The following is an 18,260-nucleotide window of genomic DNA, read 5'->3' on the forward strand; positions in this document are numbered from 1 at the left end:
TTATTTTCCCCAACTAGTCAAAGTGGGAATGCAGAATTCTTTGTGATATACATTTCAGGGTTTTTTTTTTTTTTAAAGTAAGATATTTTGAGGTATAATTTTACATACAATAAAATTTACCCAATTTAGCATACAATTCTAAGGACTGACAAAATGTATCAATCATGTAACCATAACCACAGTCAATATGGAACAAATCCATCACATAAAAATCTACTACCCCCACCTCTCTGTAGTCAAGCCCCTTTCTCAGCATCTGGCAACCACTAATCTCTTTTCTGTCCCTATGGCTTTTGCCTTTGCACAACTGTCATGGGGTTGAGTCCTAAGGTATAGCACATTGTCTGGATTCTTTGATTCGGCACAATGAATATGAGATTCATCTATGTTGCTGAACTTTCTTTAATGCTGTTAATGTTATTCATTCCTTTTTTAATGGTGAGTCTTCCATTGAATAGATAAACCACTGTTTATGCATTCATTAACTGAAAGGCTTTTTCCATGAATATGGTTTTTATTTCTCTTAGGTAAATACATATATAAGAGGAAACTATTGGTTCCTATTGATCACATGTTTGACCTTCTAGGCATTGTTAAACTATTTCCCAAAGTGGCTATATCATTCTGCATTCCCACTAGCAGTGAATTAGAGTTCCAGAGGTGCCATATCCTTGCCAGCAATTGATATTGTGAGTTTTTAAAAAGGATTACCTCACGTGATTTTAATTTGAATTTGTCTAATGATTAATGATGTCACCCATCTTTTCATGCACATATTTGCTATTCATTTACTTTCTTTGGTGAAGTGTCCAAATCTTTGATTCATTTTGTTATTGCTTGCTTTACTCGATTACTGAGTTTTGAGGGTTCTTTATATATTTGGGATACTTTTATCAGATGTTTGGCAAATATTTTCTCCTAGTCTGTGGCTTGCCCTTTTATTTTGTCTTTTGAAAAGCAGAAATTCTAAATTTATCATTTTAAAAATTTTATAGAAAGTGTTTATGTCATATCAAGAACATGTCTGCCTAATCCAAGTGGCAAATTTTTCTTCTATAATTTCTTTAGAAGTTTAATAGTTTTAGATTTTACATATAGGTAGGTCTATAATCTATTTTGAGTTAATTTTTGTACATGTGTGAGGCATGTATTATATATAGACATCCAATTATTATAGAACATTTCAATGATTTAAAACTGTCCAGAAAACAGAAGGTATGGCTCTGAATGCAGTTTTTTTTTTGTTTGTTTTTTTGTTTTTGTCTTTTTGCCATTTCTTGGGCCGCTCCTGCGGCATATGGAGGTTCCCAGGCTAGGGTCGAATCGGAGCTGTAGCTGCCAGCCAACGCCAGGGCCACAGCAACATGGGATCTGAACCTCCTTTGCAACCTACACCACAGCTCACGGCAATGACGGATTGTTAACCCACTGAGCAAGGGAAGGGATCGAACCCGCAACCTCATGGTTCCTAGTCAGATTCGTTAACCACTGCACCATGACGGGAAATCCCGAATGCAGTTTAAAACCTAGTTACCAACACAAGGAATAACAGACTCTCAAAATGCATATTGTTGGGAGTTCCCATCATGGCGCAGTGGTTAACGAATCCGATTAGGAACCATGAGATTTCGGGTTTGATCCCTGGCCTCACTCAGTGGGTGAAGGATCCGTGAGCTGTGGTGTAGGTTGCAGACGCAGCTCGGATCCCATGTTGCTGTGGCTCTGGCGGAAGCCGGCGGCTACAGCTCCAATTTGACCCCTAGCCTGGGAACCTCCATATGCCACGGGAGCGGTTCAAGAAAAGACAAAAAAAAAAAAAAAAAAAAAATGCATATTGTTAAGTCAAAGAAGGCAACTTGAAAATTCCACATATTATATGATTCCAATTTTATGGCATTCTGACAAAGGAAAAACTATAGATACCATAAAAAGGTCAATGATTAATAGGGCTCAAGGAAGAATGAATAGAGGGAGCAGAGAGGGATTTTTAGGGCAGTGAAACAAGTCTGTATGACACTGTGATAATGAATAAAGGTCATGACATATTTGTCAAATCCACGGAAAGTATACCACCAAGAGTGAACTCAAATGTAAACTGTGGACCTTGGATGATCAGGATGTGTTAGTGCAGGTTCATCGATTGTAAGGAATGCATCACTCTGGTGACAGATGTTGATAATGGGGGAGTCTATGTATGAGTGGGGGCTGGGGCATATGAGAAATCTCTGTACCTCCCTCTCAACTTTCCTGTGACTCTAAAACTACTCTAAAAGAATAAAGTCTTTACAATATCTGTAAAATGTACCACACAAAGAAAGAACACTGATGTAAGCTTGGACTTTTATTAACAATAATGTATCATTGTCTCATCAACTGTAACAAAGGTACCATAGCAATGCAAGATGTTAGTAACAGGGAAAACTGAGGTTGAGGGTTTATGGGAACTCTCTGTACTTTACACTCAGTTCCTCCACCAACCTAAACCTGCTTGAAAAATAAAACCTAATTTTTAAAAAAATCTAACTGCTTGGGAGTTCTCGTCGTGGCTCAGGGTTAACGATTCCGGCTAGGAACCATGAGGTTGCGGGTTCGATCCCTGCCCTTGCTTGTGGGTTAAGGATCCGGCATTGCTGTGAGCTGTTGTGTAGGTTGCAGACATGGTTTGGATCCCGAGTTGCTGTGGCTCTGGTGTAGGCTGGTGGCTACAGCTCTGACTAGACCCCTAGCCTGGGAACCTCCATATGCCACAGGAGCGGCCCTAGAAAAGACCAAAAAAACCAAAAAACAAAAAAACAAAAAAAACCTAAATGCTAACATCAAGAATATTCACAAAGATCCTAAAATAATAATTAATCCAAAGTATGACAGACTCCCCCCCGCCCTCAAGTGTCTCCTTAGAAGCTAATTATTTGTAGCCTAAGCAGGAACAGTGGTTTAATTTTCAGAATGGAAAAGGGTCTTCTGAATGAAACTTTAAGAAGAATTAGACTAACATGAAAAAAGAAAAGGAGAGGGCCAATATGACAAGCATAGAAATTATTAACAGACCAGAGGGACCAAATGTCAATAAACCACATTTAATTTGTGGTTGACCTCTTTCCAAAGATGCTCAAGATGGGATACACCATAGATTTTCTTTCTTTTTTAAAAGTTGATTTACAATGTTCTGTCAATTTCTGCTGCACAGCAGAGTGACCTAGTCATACACATATACACATTCTTTTTCTCATATTATCTTCTATCATGTTCTGTCACAAGTTATCGGATCTAGTTCCCCATGCTATATAGCAGGAACACCATGGATTTTCTAAATCCTCATTTAGAATTAGCAAAATTTCAAATATGCTCTTGGATAAAATTTATTTTTGTTCACCTAGCATAAAATGCCTTTGACATATAAAGAAAAGTAAGAAAAAATTTAACTGAAGTACATTCGTTTTTAAATGAAAGTGAAGGACTCAATATATACTAAGGGAAATGCAAATGTTGTTGAAATTTTCTTGTAGATCATAAAAAATGAAAGTGACCTTACGTTTCCATTTAAAAAGAACTGCACACAGGGGAACAAATTATGTCATATTTATGCTATGCAGTCCTTAAATCACCAAGATAGACTAGAAGGAAGATTTGTAAGAGGGGACCAGAAAAACCCCAAAGTGTAGCTTGGAAACACAGTGTTGTAATAGGTCTTTAATGTTCTTTCATTGAACAATATTCAAGTATAATTTTCTTAAACCAGAGCTACACTAAAGAACAGGGAAGCACTAAAAATGAATTCTCTACTCAGGCTATAGCCAAACATTAAAAAACAAAGCAACCTAAATCAAAAGGGACGGTATCCTCTAAACAGATCATTACAACTCAGTTCTAAAGACAGCCTTCATAAAATTTCAAAATGTATTTGTTTTGTCTATAACGTGTTAGGAGAAGATGTGGGATTTTTACTCAAAATTTTGGAGAAGAACTACTAATTTCTGCAATTGGCATTTCAGATTCCTGCTGTTTTTCATTGTTGTTTATTCTAAGAATGCTCTAACATCCTGCACTTAATCTGAACATATTCTGTGTAAGCCCACAAAAGCAGAAACTCTTATTTTCTAACACTCACTCTAGTTTTCACTTTGCTCTTTTTATAAAAACACTATCGACATTCATGTTTGAGTCTTTTTACAGAAACAAATTTTTAGCCCATGGCTACAAGTGAAACTTTGGGATCACGTGGTAACTGTAGGGGTAATGTTATAAGACACTGTTCTATTGTTTGCAAAATAACTGCACCATTTCACACTGCCTAAGTAATGTGTAAAATTTCAATTTGTCTCACAACCTCACCAATATTAGATATTACCAGTTTTTTTAATTTTAGTCATTTTAGTGAGCTTATACTAGTAGTTTCATTGTGCTTTAATTTGAATTTTCCCCCAGATAAAGATATTACACATATGAAATACATATGCTTTTGTGAAGAGTCCAGATTTTCTGCAGTAATGAAACCCAGCGGTAATGAACCCAGCTAGTATCCATGAGGACAGAGGTTTGACCCCTGGCCTCGCTCAGTGGGTTAAGGATCTGGTGTTGCCATGAGCTGCAGTGTAGTTCACAGACACAGCTCAGATTCTGCATTGCTGTGGCTGTGGCTAGGCCAGCAGCTGCAGCTCCGATCTGACCCCTAGTCTGGGTGCAGCACTAAACAAAAAAAAAAAAAATTGGGTAGATGCACTCTGTTAGGTGAAATTTCCATCTATTCGTAAAGTGCTGAGAATATTTATCACATGAGTGTCAAATTTTGACACATTTTTCTTGTTTTTTTTCTCTTTGATTCCATTAATACAGTGAATTATGATGCAATAAATTTTGGTGTTTAACAACATTATTTTAATGTTTTAATAAAGTTACAATCCTGGGATGAATCGCATTTAGTCATAACATATAAAGATTTTTATATTTTATTGGATTCAATTTGTTAATATTTTGGAAAAGATTTTCTCTAAATATGTTCAGATGAAATGTTAGAATATATTTTCTTTTTGTTTTGTAATATTTTTGTCTTCTCTGGTCAGTGTAATGCTGTCCTCACAACTGAATCAAGACTACTTATTTCTTTCTTAAAGATTTCATGGGATTCTTTTTTTTTTTCCCAGTATGATAGTGAAAGAATTCTGTGGACTGATTCCCCAGTATAACTGGTGAAAATTATGCAAATAAAAAATGAGTTAAAGGTTTTGGAAATTGTAAGGACATACAGCAAAATGAAGAAACATTCAAGAACACAGCTAAGCCTTGGCAAGATCACCAAGAGTCTTGGCACTTGGGCTACCTTCCTCACCTCAGCATCCACCAGCACAGAGTGACAAGAGCTCTGCCAAGAAGATGGGTTCCCTACTCCCCAGTTCCCATTCAAAATCTACATTATCTTCCTGGGGGGAGCAGACCACCAGCATTTTCACCCCTTTCCCCGGCTCCATCTTGCGGAGACTAAATTCCAAGTGGGTGAGGGGCTCCTTTCCTCTGTTTGTTGTAGAATTCCCAGAAATCACCTCAGAGGACACTCAAGGAAGATGGAAAATGGCTTTATTACGCCCGGGGGTCCACAGGGAATGGCTTTCCAATAATGGACCCCTAACAAAAAGAGGGAGATACATTTATAGTGCTTGCTTAGGTGTCTAACATGCTACATTAATCTTTAGTTACATGCAGGATACAGAAAGATATATAGTTGTACAGAATGCCTTATATTGTTACTTTAATGGTTTAACCTCAAGTACACTCTATTTTTGAATTTCTTTAAAACAATCAGGGCCCGGAGTTTCTCAAGTCCTAATGACTTTGTTTTTCTCAGAGCCCTTGTATGAGTCACCTTAAGTTCACCAAGATGGACGGTGGCAGCAAGAAGACTTCGCTCTTGCCAAGCTCCCTAATTCCCTTTTCCACACCCCTGCATACTCAGCCCCCAGCCACAGGGTGGAGTTTTAATTCAGGAATTGCAGGCCAGGAATAATGGGGTCTTAATTGCCTTCACCTTAGCTTGTTCACTGGGCACAGGTTCTGGGCCAGAAGACACAAGCTGAGAAGACCGGAATCTACCCTCTGGTCCACAATCCTGCTTACAGAGCAGGGAATCGCTTCAAGAGATGTGGGTCACTGTCCCTGCTGCCATCTTCAGAAGAGTGGCTCAGATATTTTGTTCAGAGAGAGGCAGGCCACAAAAAAGAACTCCAAAACTCTCCCCAGTAGACCTGGCTTTATTTGGGAGAGAGTGTATGGAAGTTCATGTTCAAGGGCATTCTTGAAAACTGTGGAGGTCTTAGTAATTCTAAGGAGACTGGTAGCTTCATGAGACTAAGAACCTAACTAAAGACCAGCTCGATTAGCAGAGAGATTCAAAGAAGTAAAGAGCTAAGAATAATTCTCCTGGGGTCAGAAAAACCTCAAAGACTAGCCTCAACACTACCCATGCAGAGAGGCCTAAATTTAATTGGATTAGAATACAATGCAATTTGTGCCCCAGGACGTTGTTGAAAATCATAGAGGAAACAGGCGGCAATTAGTAGAGCCTAACAGTTGGGTGTTATACCAACAGAGGCAGACAGCTTCCTAGAAAAATCAGGGAAAGAGACAAAGAAAGCACTGTTAAAACCAATGTCAACGCAGGGTGACTGCCCATTATAAGCCTGTAACCACTAAGTCAAGATGTAGAAGATACAGTATCCCTCACTGTAAAATGTTTCAAAGTTCTTGGGAAAACACCATCAAACACTGGTAGTGTGAGAAACAAGACATCTACGATAGAAAAGAAAACTTAGAAGAAGCATTTTAATGTGTATGGTCAACATATATGGATTTACCAAATGGCAAAACATCTCATATCTTCCCCCTGGAGGTCCTACCATGAATTTGCACTCCTATTCAGAAAGCAAAGGCTGTTGGAATCACGGAAGTACTATTAGGGAAACGAGACATACAAACATTATATATATTATTTATGTATTTGAGGGGTTAGAAGAATGTAAAGAAATACACCGAGACTTCTTTTCCATCTTGCCCTTTAAACCAAAAATAAAATGAGATGACTCTACGTAATTGCCTGTCTTGTTCTGCTGCAAGCACACACCAAATAACAACCTTTTATATAAGAGCTGGAAAAGGCTGTTTCAGCCCTAAGAGCATGAAGGGAATTGTCTTGTACATTGGCTACTCTACGGCCACGGTGCCCAGTTAACGGTAGGAAGGAGCAATGCTGCTATCAGAAAAACTCAGAAGCCCAGCTTTCCACTCCTGCTCTGCCTCCCCGACCCCTCCCACACATACAAGCCTGCACAGGCTTCACTTCTTCTTCTGAGTACATGTTATCTCCGGGGCCGTAACATTAAAGGGTTAACAGCTGAACAACGAGTGACCACTCATTCATTGTAGTGCATTTTCTTTCTGTCATCCTCTGGTTACCTTTTCTCATGATGGGTTGTATCTTACTTACAAAATGTAAATATAAAAACAGAATAACCAATAATGCATGACATACGAAAACAGTATTTAGGCCCATGAAAACCACTACCCTTACCAGAAATGTGCATTTGAGAGGTTCTGACTATTTACTGAATGTCTCTGCTTCCATAGACCACCTGTAATTTCTAGTCTCTGATCTCTTGAAAGGGATATAATTTCAAAGAGAAAAACTTCTGTAATTGGCACGTGATAAGAGAAAGGGGAGTCCCTATTAAGAATGAACAAATCAGGAGCAATTCAGATAAATAACAGAATGCAGACTGCAGTACCACCACCAAAGGAACAATTATGGCTAAGACTGGATTATGACGGACAGGGTCTTTTACCAGCAAGAGGCCCTAACGCTTGAGTTTTGGTTCCATTATGGCTGAGAACACACTAGACGAGCAGAATCTGAGACTGAAGTCTGGATTCCTTATGTGTTTAAGGTGTTGCTATTTAACCAATCAAGAAGGGGGAAATGACAGTTAAAGTTCAATTTTGCCCCGCATGGCCATGAGTAGCAATGCCTAACACCAGACTGATTCAACTCAGTTTTGACTCTGTTTTTCAGTATTTCCAGTTTAGTGATAAGCGTATGCAGAAACCTAACCCCCTCCAACCTACGAAGGGTCCCCTCCATCCTGCTCCTGACCCTTAGCAGTACATACTAGGAGTTAACAGAAACACAAAGCAAAAGAAGAGGTATTTTACAAAGCAGGTCAGTCACGACATATGATCCCAATAAGGAGAAGTTAATCTAAGTATGGTATTTCAAAATGAGGCATAAGTAAAAAAAAAAAAACCTCGTTCTCTCTTTATGCCAATGTTATTACGAAAACCTAAAATACTAAGTGACAATAAAAATTCTCATAGATGTTTTATTTTAAAAATATCTGTTTCCTCAGCAGAAAGCTTTCCACCGTTTTCTTCTTAGGTAGTTTCATTACAAATGTGTAATTGGAATTTCAAAGGGCTAGCAACGAGTGTTCTTCGATCAGTTCTAAAAAAGGACAGAGCATTTAGAAGGAAATAATTCCTAAACAGAGCCTTGTATATCATTCATTCTCAAAAATTCACAGCATAACAAAATGAAAGAAGAATATAGGAAGGATATAAACAGTATCAAAGTGAAACCAATCATTCAAAAATCACAAGTAAATTATAGAGAAAATTGACCACCCAGTAAAATCTGAGCAAGTCATCCTCTTCTTGGGCTTTCAATTCTGGACTGAAAAATAAAAATTTTTTTATGATGAAAAATCTCTGGACAGGAGCTTGTATAACATGCGAGGCTGAAAATGAAGGGGGTCACTGATGGCTCAGGACCTCCATTCTTCACATAGATTCACATTCGAAATCCAGCAATGTTAGCCTGACTCTGTGGGTAACACCACAGATGCTCTGTGGCCATCCTTTTGATATCCTCGTGTGAAATAATATATTGGGGCTTTTTTATGATAAGAGGTGTAATTAGCAGTCATTTTGCAGAATAAAGTATTGATGCCACAAGCTAATTTTCTGAAAGTGCCTCTAAAGCAGCACCTGCACTATTCATGTTTATAAATCAGGTAATTGTACATCGAGCCACTTATGTGTATATGTAATTAGTTTAATTTACATATGTAAATCAATGATCATATGTACATCAACGATCTCACATACAGTTTGCCAACTTCTTCTTTGCTTTATTGTTCCCCCCCTTTGCGAATTCAGATCAGATTTCTGAACTACTATATATATATATATATATTTTTTTTTTGTCTTTTGTCTTTTTAGGGCCGCATCTGCGACATATGGAGGTTCCCAGGCTAGGGGTCTAATCGGAGCTGCTGCTGCCAGCCTATGCCACAACCACAGCAATGCCAGATCTGAGCCACATCTGCAAGCTACATCACAGCTCACGGCAAAGCCAGATCCTTAACCCACTGAGCAAGGCCAGGGATCGAACCTGCAACCTCAAGGTTCCTAGTTGGATTAGTTTCCACTGCGCCATGATGGGAACTCCCTGAAATACTATTTTTACAAATTACCATTTATCCTTTTTTTTTAAGCCTTTTAAGGATATTCTCAATACCTCTACCTGATAATAAAACATAAGGACAAAATTCAAAGAAGCTGTTAAGTCTCTGCTAATTCATCATATCATAAAGCCACCTCGCGTGTACTGGATGTTCCGGAACCATATGAATCAATCTTTCCTGCTCTTTCCAAAGAACATTTAACTATGACCAGGGGTCTCCAACTCCCACCTAACTCTGAGTGATAATACTGAGAAATGATGATATAAGTAGAATAGGAATTTGTTAGGTACAAAAGACAATGGCTGATCTCCTTCAGCATTTTAAATCTGGGCAAAGATTTATACCTTGTGTCCTTGCCCATTTAGATCTACAGCAGGCAGAGCAACCGACTCTTCAAATGCTAATTTTCCAATGACTCTACATGGAAAAAATTAAGGATGCACTGTTGAAAATATTCTGAAGGATATAAAGATACAAAATTGTATTCAAGACTGCATTAAGGATTTGCAGAGCATCACATCTCAAGCACACAAACACAAACTTGAAGTCAACACATTAAATTCTCCATTAATTTATGGCAAAATGGTTTAAGTTAATAATTTATAATCTCAAATTATGTTGAGATTATAACCAAGCAGGGCCCCGTGTGGCTCCTGGGCACAAAAGCCACTGTGTCCCCCATTTCTTGTGTGTAGAAAACGGACCTCATTCACCTCCATGGCCTTCCCTGAGTCCTAAGGGGCAGGATCAGATTGTTCATCAGGGAATGGAGGGGATGCCAAGACAAGTGAGGAACAGACAAGCAGCAACAGTACAGCCTTGGGGCAGGTTCCTGGTTCCCCTCAAGGGATACACATAATGATGCAGGCATCTTATACGCCTAAGAGGAAAGTTACATTCCTTATGCTTCTTTTAGAAGTGAATACTTTAACAACAAACACCTTAGAGCCCTTCCTCTGCTTCTCTCTCTCTCTCTCTCTCTCCCCTTCCCCCTCCCCCCCTCCCCCTCTCTCGTTTGACTGCACCCTAAACGCAATCACCTGTGAGCTAAAGACTAGGTACCCTGAGCATAACTGCCTGCGGGTTAAAGATTATTAGCACATGTTTTTTCAGGAACTTTCCTAGTTTGTTCTAATCTCTGATCAATATGCCCTTTTCGCAGGTACTGTTATTCTAAGCAATAACGCTTCTCAGCAACAGGATCATGCTGAGATCTCCTGATGTCAGCATCAATGACTAAGATTCCCCCAAGGAAGAATGCATGCCTGCCCCAATCCTGATTCTTATTTGAAACCCTGGTTTTCTCCTTTTAGACTACAAAACTCCTTGCAATTCTTCCCCAACGGAGGGCGTAGTCTAAGGCATTAAACTGCTGTGGCCTCCTTTGCCTGGCAAAGCAATAAAAGCTATTTTTTTTTTTCCTTTACCCAAAACTCTGTCTCCCTGTTTCTATTTGACACTGGAGGACCAAGGCCAAATTTCAGCAACAAGATGACTAAAAATTTGCTTTGTTTTAATGAGTGATTTAACTGAAAATATAAAGATACCTTGAACTAAACTGAGAAATACAAAATAATTCTGAAATCATAATAAATTGCCTAACTTTAAAGAACACAACTGGTTAATTTTAAGAAGTTTTTTTAACATCTATAAAATAATACACAGTTTCAGATTCTGAAAAGGTTCTTGAAAATTCCATTTTACAATTTTGAAAGGCTATGGTTCAATTAAAGGTGGCAGATTAAATATATGTATTTCCTCTAAATATCCATTAAAAGCTAGTAAAGATATTAAAAAGTATAAAACCACAAGAGAAAAGAGAACAAGGGAGAGAAGAGGAGAAGAGATCTCAACAAAATTCTTCAACATGGAACACAGATGACTGAGTGGTAACAGATTTAGCAACACAGAGGAAGCCACAAACTAAAGTGCTAGATGACGGCTATTTTGAGATCACCTAAATATTTAACCCAGACAGGGTGAAGAAGTAATGAAAGTGGGGGGTGGGGTGCAGAAAGCAAGGGATCTCTTGCAGAGGTCTAATCAAAAGGCTTGACACCCTCTTACCCCACATATAGAATACTAACATCCAGGAGCCTGCCTGAGCACTACACACACACACACACACACACACACACACACACACACACACACACACACGAGACTGTAGGTTTTGTTCCCCAGAGAAGCTGAACTGAAGGGATTCAAGATCTGGTGACATCAGTACAGTGGATAATGGGAGTAAGACACATAACTAACTACATGATGTGCAAGACAGAGAAGTGACCTTGGAGTAGAGGTCAATGGATCCAGAAACGGTGGACTGCCCCCAGGTGAGTACTGAGAGATAGCAGAAGTCAAATACCTGTCTGACTTCCAAAATGGTGCAGGAGGATGTAGGGTTCCAGAGATGTAATTAATAACTATGCCGCAATTCAGAGTACATACTAGGAAATGAAAGAGTAGAGAAGCTCCACCACCTGTTTCCAGGTACAGCCATCCACACAGCAAAAGTACAGACCCACCTGCTCAGGAGAAGGTAGTCCCACCAACCTGGACCCACATTAGTACTGCTTTGTTTTACAATCCCTTTGGTTCTACTAGTTTTTTTTTTTAATTAATCAAGTGAATGGATTGATTTTTTAAAAGATAAAAATGATTATATCATCTGAAATTATATGTACTGGAAAATAGACTAATTTCGTAAGTGATACTGTCAATCATTTCAAACAAACAAACAAAAAAAAAGATGAAGGAAATATGGTCTACGTTGAGAGAGGTTCTTATAGTTTCAAGTACTTTCTACAATGACCACTATTTGTAGAATCATTTAAAAACCATACTAGAAGAAATATAAAGTTCGGAGACAATATAATTTATCAATGTTCATTATGCAGGAAAACCAAAGGAACTGCCGGAAAACTAATGGCACATTCCAAAAAAGAAATATAGTCAAATGCTAATAAAATAATGTGAATACAACAAGTAGATGCTGTTAAGGTGGTCAAATAAAAGTTTTATTAGCCCTGAGTTTTATAAAAAGCCGCTTTTTATGAATTTTATAAATTTTATTGGAATTAATGATGACTTCACCTTGAATAAAAATATTCAATGAAAATTAGAAAAACTACATTCTTCTAGGCCTGGAGTTACCTTAGTTGGACTCCTTGTAGTACTTCCTGCATTGGAGAGAACTGTCCTAGCCCACTTTCAGGATTTGAAAAGGCAGACTCAGAGTTCTCGTGGTGGCTCAGTGGTTAACAAACCCGACTAGGAACCACGAGGTTGCAGGTTCGATCCCTGGCCTTGCTCAGTGGGTTAAGAATCCGACGTTGCCATGTGCTGTGGTATAGGTCACAGACACAGCTTGGATCTGGCATTGCTGTGGCTTTGGCATAGGCTGGCAGCAACAGCTCTGATTAGACCTCTAGCCTGGGAACCTCCATATGCCATGGGTGCGGCCCTAAAAAGACAAAAAGACAAAAAAAAAAAAAAAAGGCAGGCTCAACAGTTTCCATCTGGCAACTTATTCAGTATTCAACATCATTTCTAGGAAGGTTCCCCCCCCCCATAAATGTAAATACAGTTGACCCTCTCTAGCCATGGATCACAGCTGTTGGAATCCAACCATGTGGAGTCTGCAGATACGGAGAGCCGAGGGTACCTGGTTCTGCAGTTTATATCTTAGTTTATGTCATTAGTATTCAATGAAGCCAGAAGAAGAAATCAGCAGTTCACCATGTCTAATGAAGCTTCAGCTACATTAATTTTTTCTTGTATCACAGCACCTGGCACTGAGCCTCAGTCTAGCTGAACAATGTATGAATGAATAAATAAAACTTATAATGAAGTTCCCTTTTTGCTTGTTATTTTGCCAGAAAAATAATCCTAGTTTCTTCAGTATTTTATGATGGAAACATTTTCTCTTCATCTTTAATTAATTAAATTTCTTGAGGTGTCTTAAGATGGCAAAGCCAGAACTGGGCACAGCACTCCACTAAGGATGTGACCAGTCAGAAATATATTAGAATAATGACTTTATGAAGTTGATGTTATGCAAACAGTTAAGTCATTCCAAGAATACATGGCAAATTTCCACCCATAAAATAATGTTGAAGCACTTACCTCAAGGACCAACCACAGTTTATCTCCATTTATTTTATCCTTTTTAAAGTACATGCCATAGAATCTGACCACATTAGGGTGGTCAGAAAGTGCTTTCAATATGTTGTATTCTGCTTCAATCTCCTCATCAATATCCTAATTTCGAAAAGTCAGAAGAAGAGAACTGTGAGAGAAACATCAATAAAGGCAACAAAGCATAATTTAGACTACCAAGTATAGAATTCTATTTTTTCAAAGCAAGGTTGGAATAGCTTTTTATTGTGCTTGGTATTATGTACTGAAATTTCTCATTACAGTTTAAGGAGAGAAATTGTGATTTTTCTGCTAATCAGATATATCTGTAATTACATAAGTTTCATTGAAAAGGAATAAATAGAAGGCTATTTTTGTGTGCAACATATATGGAAAGCTACTCTGGATGATTTTCCTTTTTTTTTGTAGTTTTAACTTTATTTAAATGGAAACACAACTGATTTGAAATGAAAACTTTTAGCTGGTTCATTTTGCTTCTCATTTTGAAGTGCAGGATATTCAAAGCCTGCCAAAAACTAGTCATACATGCAATAAACTCCTACGTTTCCCCCAAAGTGAAACAGAATTAAATGATATAAGATGACATATAGCCTTTATTTAGCTGAAAGTCCATTCGAAGTAGAATATGTTGTTAGCCTGTCATAAAAACACAAGCTGGGCATGACGTCACTTGGTCATGTTTCTAGAAAACCACATGCACATGAAACAACTCAGAGTCATAAATAGAAAAAGCCTTCTAGGAGTTCCTGTTGTGGCTCAGTGGTAACAAATCCAACTAGTACTTCATGAGGATGCAGGTTTGATCCCTGGCCTTGCTTTGTGGGTTAAGGATCCAGTGTTGCTGTGAGCTGTGGTGTATGCCAGCAGCTGTAGCTCTGACCCTACCCTACCCTGGGAACTTTCATAGACCATGGGTACAGCCCTAAAAAGCCAAAAAAAAAGGAAAGAAAAAAGGCTTCCAATATTTAAGGTCCATAGTGTTTTAGGACAGAATCATGGAATCACAGTGCTGGAAAGAATTTTAGAGCAGAGGTCTAGTCTGAGGGGAAGAAACTAAAGCTCAGGGCAGTTAGAATCACAAAGCTGGTTAGTGTGAGATCCAGGACTAGTCCACTGACTACTACCTTCTAGATCTGCTCATTTCCTCCCTTTCTTGGAGAGAAGATTATTAGTTCAAAATCCATAACAGCAAGACTCTTTTAATAAAAAAGTCACCCTGTAAAATGCTTGGATGCATTTAAATTTATTTTATTAAGATCATAATCTCTTGGCTATAAATCTTTTTTTATTTGACTTGTGGCAAGATGAATGAAGAGTAAACAAATAATTCTTAGGAAAATGTATACATACTATGACAAGAATAATAGCAGAAGAACATATTTCAGGCTATAGTTATAAAATCAAGCTGTTTAATTAAAATAATAGAATGAAACATGACTTATAAGGTTAGTAGTATACCAAACACGAGTAAATTATTAAAGAATATAGACCACTTGTATATTCACAAGCCATCTGTTTTGTCCATAAGAAGCAGAAGAATGGGAGAGAAACACTGATTATGGGGCTAGACATTGGGATCAGGCTGGAGCCCTTTTCTTGCCACCATGAACCCCAACCCATAATAACAAAGACCAAAGGACAGACCCATAATTGCAAAGACCAGAGGTACAGTTACTTCGGTACAGCTTAATTTGTGTCTCTCTTCCCTCAGTTAAACGCTAAGAACGTTGCAACAGGGGAACATGAAGACCAGCAGCATCAGCTAAGCCTGGGAAAAGCATTCCTCCTTTTCTCCCTCCAGTGCATCTAATTTACTACTTGAAAAGAAACCCCCACACTCCTTGCCATGAAACAATGTTGGGGTTTTTTGTTTTTTGTTTTTGTCTTTTTTGTCTTTTGAAGGCTGCACCTGCAGCATATGGAGGTTCCCAGGCTAGGAGTTGAATCGGAGCTACAGCTGCTGGCCTATGCCAGAATCACAGCAACACCAGATCCAAGCCACATCTGTGACCTACACCACAGCTCACAGCAATGCCAGATCCTTAACCCACTGAGCGAGGCCAGGGATCTAACTGGCAACCTCATGGTTCCTAGTTGGATTCATTAACCACTGAGCCACGACGGGAACTCCATTGCTTTAATGGATTTAGTAGAAATCAACTATCAAAAAAGAAAGCAACCCCAAGATGAATAGAGGCCCAAAGACCTTTTGCAGGATCCTACAGTTTGTGAGTATAAGAGCTGTGACAAGTATAAGGACTCCGATGCCCTCCCCATATGTATCACATTCTTTCCATCAAGTCGCACGCCCATCACGTGTGCAGGAGTTGAATAAATGGAGAATTGCTCTCAAAGAGATATGGGGATTTGGGATCACTGAGATTATTCTGGCTTCCCTAAGTTATATGGGAGACTGCTACATATGTCCCAATAGCTGAAAATGCTCCCAAACATCCAGTCCTCACTCCCAGAAAAAAGGAATTTCATCCATCTCCTCATGCTCTTAAAGGCAAAGAAAGACACAGTTCCCTCATAGCATCATAGCTGCTATTCCGCAAAAAGCGAAGGCGGAGCCCATTGGGACATTGCTGAAAAAGAGGCCATAAGGACTGGACCTGAAATTCAATTCTTCACAAGGAACCTCACCTTCCCCCTCCTCAATTATAAAGGAGAACCATTTCTTCTTTGGAATCACTTAAGCAGACATGAAAATTAATTTACTGTCTTTGAAAGAAATTTAATTTTCAAAAATTATTTCTGGTTTGGTATAAGAAGAATTCCACCTGAAAACTAAACAAACAGGAAGAAAAGGAGAGCTGGTCAAGACCACATTTTGGGATTATTTCTAGACCCATGAGTCTGTATTCTGACAACTTCATGAAATCCAGAATAATATTAAGTCTTCACTGTTGAGTTGTTGAGAGACTGATTGATTGACTGCATCACCTGCGGCCTATGGAAGTTTCTGGGCCAGAGATGAATCTGAGCCACAGCTGCAACTTACACTGCAGCTGTGGCAGTGCTGGATACTTAAATCACTGTGTGGGCAGGGATCAAGCCTGGGCCTCAGAAGCAACTGAGCTGCTGCAGAGACAATGCTGGATCCTTAACCTGCTGTGCCACAGCAGAAACTCCGAGAGTTGTATTTATTTATACACTTATTTGTATTATACATTTATTCATTTATCAAATATTTGTTGGGCCCTATTATAGATGTTAAGCATATAAAGGAGGAAAATCTAACCAGTAGACTTTTTTTCTTCAAATTATAAATGACATTGTGATAAATAAGCAAGGTAAGATACCTACACTTTTTCACTGTTTAATACAGATTTTTTAAAAGTTTATTAGCAGGAAAAAAAAAAAAAAAAACTCAGTGTGACTCACATGAATTGGATCCAGAATTTTGACTGCTGCTTTTTGGCCATTTTTCTTATTCAACACTTTAAAAACTTTTCCATATGTTCCTTTGCCGATCGTTTCCGTGATTTCCCAGGTATCAGAAGGATCAGGAAAGTTATCAAAGATAATTGTTTTTCCAATTAATGGAAGCATCTCCAAAGTTTAAATCACTGGAGAGAAAAAGTCATCTATATGTGATTGGTGATATTAAATGACACACAAACTCACGGGAAATTAATATTTTTACTGACATGATGGAAAATACACCTCAGAACCAAATGTACTCAGTCACAGAAAATTTTAATTTCAACTCTTTTTTGCAAACAGATTAATATGAGTTTAATAATGCTTCGTAAACAAAGCTTTCTAGGCTCAATACAGTCCCGTATTGCTATATATTATTTTCAGATGAAAATAAGAGGCACATTTAAATCACTTTGATTCACTGCTTTAGACTCCATGAATAAAGAATTTTAGAACGAATCTTAGATAAACTTCAACTTCTTCATCAAAACAAACCCCACACTTAAAAATGATTGTGTTTTTTATCACGGTTCTATATAAAACCCAGTAATTGGTCCCCCATTGCTTCTGGGGTGAAATTTCTTTCACATAACCTACCACGTCCTTTAAAATATGGTCCTTGCTTCATTTCCTAGCCTCATGTCTCAACAATCTTCCCTCAGACACTACAGTACAGCCCCTTGGGATCCCTCAGGTCAATTCCTTCTCACTTAAGGATCTTTTCTTTTTTCTTTTTTTTTGTCTTTTTTCTAGGGCCGCTCCTGGAGGTTCCCAGGCTAGGGGGTTGAATTGGAGCTGTAGCCACTGGCCTAGGCCAGAGCCACAGCAACGCGGGATCCGAGCCACATTTGCAACCTACACCACAGCTCACGGCCAAGACAGATCCTTAACCCACTGAGTGAGGCCAGGGATCGAACGTGCAACCTCGTGGTTCCTAGTCAGATTCGTTAACCACTGTGCCATGATGGGAACGGGAACTCCAACATGTATTTCCTCCTGCTTCTGCTTGTGGTTTCCTTGCTAAATTTCTAACTCCTGCTTATCTTTTCATATCTTAGCTTGAATGTCATTTCCTCCAAACAACCACTCTCCATCCCACTGGGGCTGCATTCCCACCTCCACACTCCAAGAGCACTCTGAATCCACCCTGATCTGTTATTACTGAATGCC

At 38.7% G+C, this 18,260-nt stretch overlaps 1 protein-coding gene across 16 annotated transcripts in view; it reads right to left on the reverse strand.

The window, feature by feature from the left end:
- MYO3A (myosin IIIA) overlaps positions 1-18,260 on the reverse strand; it is a 226,361-nt gene that overhangs the window by 192,994 nt on the left and 15,107 nt on the right. For all 16 annotated transcript variants that reach the window (XR_014818003.1, XR_014818005.1, XR_014818002.1 and 13 more), the window contains exons 3-4: positions 17,052-17,236; positions 13,632-13,766 (exon numbers count right to left, since the gene is read on the reverse strand). Coding sequence is in view for 11 of the 16 variants with exons in the window: in XM_084980323.1 (XP_084836449.1) it covers positions 13,632-13,766; positions 17,052-17,219 (303 nt within the window). In the remaining 5 variants the exon portion in view is untranslated. The remainder of the gene's footprint in view (positions 1-13,631; positions 13,767-17,051; positions 17,237-18,260) is intronic.

This window comes from Sus scrofa, chromosome 10 (genome assembly GCF_054392235.1).
Source record: "Sus scrofa isolate SSC_HxYL_T2T_F1_AM1 chromosome 10, Sscrofa_HxYL_maternal_Yorkshire_Landrace_v2.0, whole genome shotgun sequence".
NCBI lineage: Eukaryota > Metazoa > Chordata > Mammalia > Artiodactyla > Suidae > Sus > Sus scrofa.